At 40.9% G+C, this 5,679-nt stretch overlaps 1 protein-coding gene across 1 annotated transcript in view; it reads left to right on the top strand.

Annotated features, from left to right (window-relative positions):
• The first annotated feature begins 1,685 nt into the window (after positions 1-1,685).
• Positions 1,686-5,679, top strand: part of LOC107568363 (gastrula zinc finger protein XlCGF52.1-like) — an 8,273-nt gene continuing 4,279 nt past the window's right edge. The window contains exon 1 of the mRNA XM_016254318.1: positions 1,686-1,992. Coding sequence (XP_016109804.1) covers positions 1,908-1,992 — 85 coding nt within the window. The 5' untranslated portion in view covers positions 1,686-1,907. The remainder of the gene's footprint in view (positions 1,993-5,679) is intronic.

Genomic DNA, 5,679 nt, shown 5'->3' with positions numbered 1-5,679 from the left:
CTTGAACATATTCACCATCAGTGAGGCGCCTCCCACACATTCACTGTGAGTGAGGCCCTTCCCACACATTCACCTTCAGCGAGGCCCCTTGAACATATTCACCATCAGTGAGGCGCCTCCCACACATTCACTGTGAGTGAGGCCCTTCCCACACATTCACCTTCAGCGAGGCCCCTTGAACATATTCACCATCAGTGAGGCGCCTCCCACACATTCACTGTGAGTGAGGCCCTTCCCACACATTCACCTTCAGCGAGGCCCCTTGAACATATTCACCATCAGTGAGGCGCCTCCCACACATTCACTGTGAGTGAGGCCCTTCCCACACATTCACCTTCAGCGAGGCCCCTTGAACATATTCACCATCAGTGAGGCGCCTCCCACACATTCACTGCCAGTGAGACCCCTTGAAAAGATTCACCGTCAGTGAGGCTCCTCCCACACGTTCACCATCAGTGAGGCTCCTCCCATCAGATAGCTAAAATCTGGAAAGACTAAGTTTATAAAATGGAAGTGCTAATTTATGAACTATGAAATGAAAGGACTTAATTTATGAAATGGTCAGTAAAAGGAGGATTAAGAAACAAGATGGATTCTGGGAGGCGTAGCTGATCAATAGTTACACATTATACTGTTCTTTGTTCTGTTATCTCTCTCGACTTCATCATCTCTGACACATATATATTACACTAAATTGAACAACAATCTTTTTTTTTTCTAATTTGACATTTTAATTTAATTGAGAATTGTATTAAGGATGGACTTCACTCTCATCAAAAAGGCTCATTTAGTAAATGTAAGCTATTCATTTAAATGACAGACAAACACAAACTGGGTGCTTAATGCAAATGTAATTGTCCACATTTACAAACTCAGGCGATTGTGTTCGTCCATCTACACAAATGTCTCTTTATGTATAGAGACAAAAGAATGAGCTTAATCTCCATCAGTTTTAGTGATCGTGTAGATTTACAAAGATACACCACAAAACATCTGCAGCTTCTGCTTTTATTTCTAATCAAACACAAATCCTCTTTAAGCAAATGCGTTAAATCTCATCTAAATCAATTCTAATTTTGATCTATTTTAATTTGAATCTAAATGTAATCTAATTGGCTTAACTCTTTCCCCGCCGGTGTTTTGCCAGCCGCCAGCGTTTTTGCAGATTTTCACTCAAATTTCATGACACCCAGAATATTTTGTTACATTAATATCTTATAAAATGGAGAGTTCCGGTCCTTGATTCTGATTGGTTGAGCCACGTTCTAAGCTGTTGTAAATTACTCTACAAAGCTCTACAACTGATTCTAAGGAACTACATTGTTTGGGGGAAGAATTACACTTTATTTGCTCTGTTTTATTTTGTGAAACCTTACTACGCATATGGAATAACCGTATGACAAAAAGACTGACAGGCCTTTGTTATAACCAAGCTCTTTTCAAAAATAATAAAGAAGTAAATAAAATAAAAAGTAAAAAGCTCCTGGCTCCTTCAATGGTTTGTGCACACAAACACTAGTGTTCAGAATCTCATGTCGTTCAAACTCTCACTGGAATTTAACATTGGCCACCGTTTATTTAATCGAATATATCGTGTGTTTCTATGTGCATTTCTGATTGGAGCGTGTGAACGGGACTTTTATTTTGGAAGGGCTGTGTGACGTCATAAGGCTGCGCTGGTAACCAGGAGCTTGTAACTATGCAGGTCTAGTTTTGAGTGTTTTTTTCTGGCTAATCAGTTCTGTTTTAGCCTCAGAGCTGAAGTGGAAGGACATTTAATAATGTTTGTGAGCGCTACAGTCTCTGAGCAACACAGACTGAAGACATAGCCACTTTTTTAATTTAGTGTGCGTTTTTCTTTCTTGATTTTTCTCTGAAAAGCATCCACGTGACACACTATTGTAAAGATGGCGTTTATTAAAGAGGAGAGTGAAGACATTAGGATTGCAGAAGTATTCAGCATCAAACATGAAGAGACTGAGGAACAAACAGGTTGGTGTCTTTCTCAAAGCTGAACTCAGTCAGTTGAGTCTTCTTCACAGTACAGCTCTACAGTTGGGCTCTGGTGGTTGTGCCATTTGTTTTATGTGTGGCGCTCGCCACAATATCAAAACTGACCGGTTTTCCAAAAGGCTTGGTTTAAAAACCTAAAAGAGGTGCGGGTGTTTTTATATCACTGTATTTCTGAAGGAAGACTAGCTTTAGAAAATCATTTGCATGTCATATGCCTGATAAAGCAGTGTTTGTGAGCGCAGTGCTGCTGTGTGCTCAGCCGTTACTGGGGACACCTGTTTCTCCCGCTTTAAAGCACCTCCTGCTGGCAGAGAATGAATTTGCATTTTCAGGAAGTCCGTCTGCTTTACGCGGCAAACTTATTTTGCTTTTCCTATATCCACTGGCGCTGCGGATAATCCGCGGGTCGGGTAATAAAAATGCATTCTGGTTATTTGCGGGTGGATAAAATAAATCATAAATGATGCAAATATTAAGTAAATTTTTGTTCATGAGGCAGACGATTTCGTATGTGTGTGTGTTCGCCTGATCGGGAAGTTGCAGTGACTTGCAGTGTTTTGTTTTATAAATAAATGTTCATTTAAGAGCAGCCCACAATCAGCGTGTTATGTTACCGTTATCCCTTACGGCTCCGACGAGGTTTTGTTCCGTCTTGTACGCTGTGACACCTCACAATAGACTATTTTTAGCCAAGCAGCACCGCTTCAGAAACGTGCTGCGGCTGGCCGGTATAAACGCAAGCACTGACTAGAGCGGCCGCGATCAGCTCCGGTTCGTAATACGCAAGACGTAGGGCTCGACAATAAGGACTGCCCGATGGCGTGAAAGATGCTCGGGGCCAGTTGACGAATTTGTCACTGACCCAATCGGGCCGCTGTTGCGTCGTCACAAAAGTTTATCATTTGCATGTGTTTTTAAGCCTTGTTCATTTAAAAGTTCAAGCCATGAGGACTATATTTATTTTATACAGTGGGGTACAGATGCAGCGATCGACCGGCCATTTTTGTTGTATTGCATATCTTCAGTTCCGTGCGTGCACACAGATTGCACTGCAGTCATTTTCCAAAACGCCATTTGACATGTGACCAAGTATGGTGACCCATACTCGGAATTAGTGCTCACACACACAGCAGTGAACACACACACACACACACACACACACCGTGAACACACACCCGCAGCAGTGGGCAGCCATTTATGCTGCGGCGCCCGGGGAGCAGTTGGGGGTTCAGTTCTTGCTCAAGGGCACCTCAGTCGTGGTATTGAAGGTGGGAGAGAGCGCTGTACATTCACTCCCCCCACCTACAATCCCTTCCGGTACGAGACTCAAACCCACAACCTTTGGGTTACGAGTCCGACTCTCTAACCATTAGGCCACGACTACCCCACTTTCTGTTATTACGCAAAGAGGACACAAGATCACTGTTCATGATGCACGAAATATAGGAAGAAAATCCTAAATATGGAACTTTATATGAATGTGTTTCTGAGGTGAACTGGCTGTTTTCAGAAAAGTTTACATTGCGCCACTTGTCTTTAATAATGTTTGAACTTCATATTTTTTAGGCTAGTGGTTTTTGCTGGGGTAGCAAAATTAAAATCGAGGACTGTAAAATTTAATTGGTGTCTAAAATATTGGTGTCATATAAGCTTATTTATTAGAATACAAGATAACAGATCAAAAACAGTGATAACAGCAACTGTTTTATTTTAATTTTTTTGTGGGGGTCAGTGAAAATATTGGCAGGGCAAGTAGAAAAAATCCTTAGCGTTGAGCCCTGAAGACATGATCGCGTCAACACCCGTCGATGCTAACATGCTTATTTGACTAAGTCAAATAATGAGAAAGAACCAAATTGCCTATCACAGCTATGCAGATGATGACATTTGGCCGTGCAAGCTCACAGGCAAGTGGCTTATTTTGAAGCAAACAACCTAAAGTAAGAACTGCAATAGTGTTTTTTTGGCTGATTACAGCACACAGATGTAGTAATCGAGATAGGAGTGCGATGCATGTGTTTTCTTGTTGACGGAAGTCAACTCCGTCATTATGATTCTTTTGAGAACTACTGTGAAAAGTGTTGGATAAACAACATAAACTGCATAGTTACAGTCTGGAGAATGAGTGTTTTCATTTGATATGTGACTTGCCTATGTTTGGTAAGTTTGTGCGATATGAGTATGATTTTTATTCGTACGATCCAGACGAGGGGGGGCCGGATGTCGGGGGGCAAATTCAGACCGTAATTGTTATTTTATATAACATAAATGCAAAATTGTTGCAGCTTTTATGAAAGTTTAGATTATAAGCTTTCAAAATATATCATAACACTTGCAATATTATCAAAAAAACATGCGCGATGACACAATTTCTGTACCGGTATTGCGACCTGAAAGGGGTAAAATACATTTACATTTAGACGTTTTGCAGATGCTTTTATCCAAAGCGACTTACAATACATAAAGCGATTCATCAAAGAGGCAAACAGTCACAGGAAGTGTTCGCAATAGCAAGTTTCAGGCATTGTTTAAATCAGTACAAGCTAGAAATGGAAGGAATAAATAAAGATGGGGCTCCAGACTCATTCTTCCCACTGGTCGCTCTTTTGCGACTAACTTTCTCAGTTGGTCGCACGAGCACATGATTTGGTCACAATTTTTTATTTTTTTTGTGCTACAACATGCGATTAATCCATGCATGCTGATGAACTTTTATCATAGTTTTTAGTTATATGGAAACGAACGTGGTTAACATTCAGCCCATTCTTTTTCATCAGTAGTATTATTTGTAATTTGAATTTTGTGAACGGAAGATCCTCTTTTGCTGTGTTATAAGCTGGGCTTCGGATGCTTTCACTTTTTTTTTTTAACTTTAGCTTTAGCTTGAAAACCATCCATCGTTTCCTCAATATTCATGTCATTTTTGCTGCGCGCACCTTCGCGCTCGTGCTGACGAGGCAAGTATAAACTAGGCTCTACACTATAAGCGCTGCGCAGTTCAAACAAGTAGCGCGGCTTCGTTACGCTTTCAGATTCGTTCGCTGTTTGATGTTTCTCATAAAGACAGACTGACTGGATGCGCTGTTAACGAAATCGCCTGTGCATTAATTTTAAATAGAATCAGAATCAGAATGAGCTTTATTGCCAGGGATGTTTACACATATGAGGAATTTGTTTTCGTGACAGAAGCTTCCACAGTGTAACAGAATGACATTGACAGAACAAAAAACATAGAGAATAAAAAATAGAACAAGTAAATAAGGAATAAAAATATATAAATCGACAATTGTATGTGCAGGTATATTACAATAGACAGTTTTGTATGTACAGGTAATGTATATTTTGTGCAAATTTGAGGTGTATACTGAGTATGAGTGTCAGATAAATAAATGTATGAGTGTATAAATAGTGTGTGTTCCACAGTTATTGTCAAGTGTTCATGAGATGGATTGCCTGAGGGAAGAAACTGTTCCTGTGTCTGGTCGTTCTGGTGCTCAGTGCTCTGTAGCGTCGACCAGATGGCAACAGTTCAAAGAGGGAGTGTGCTGGATGTGAGGGGTCCAGAGTGATTCTGCCAGCCCTTTTGCTCACTCTGGATAAGTACAGTTCTTGGAGAGAAGGGAGGGTTGTACCAATGATTCGCTCAGCAGTCCGGACTACCCTCTG

Source organism: Sinocyclocheilus grahami, unplaced genomic scaffold (genome assembly GCF_001515645.1).
Source record: "Sinocyclocheilus grahami isolate Dianchi unplaced genomic scaffold, SAMN03320097.WGS_v1.1 scaffold1238.1, whole genome shotgun sequence".
Classification (NCBI taxonomy): Eukaryota; Metazoa; Chordata; class Actinopteri; order Cypriniformes; family Cyprinidae; genus Sinocyclocheilus; species Sinocyclocheilus grahami.
Note: the sequence above shows the minus strand (reverse complement) of the source record. Positions and strands in the feature narration are given on the sequence as shown.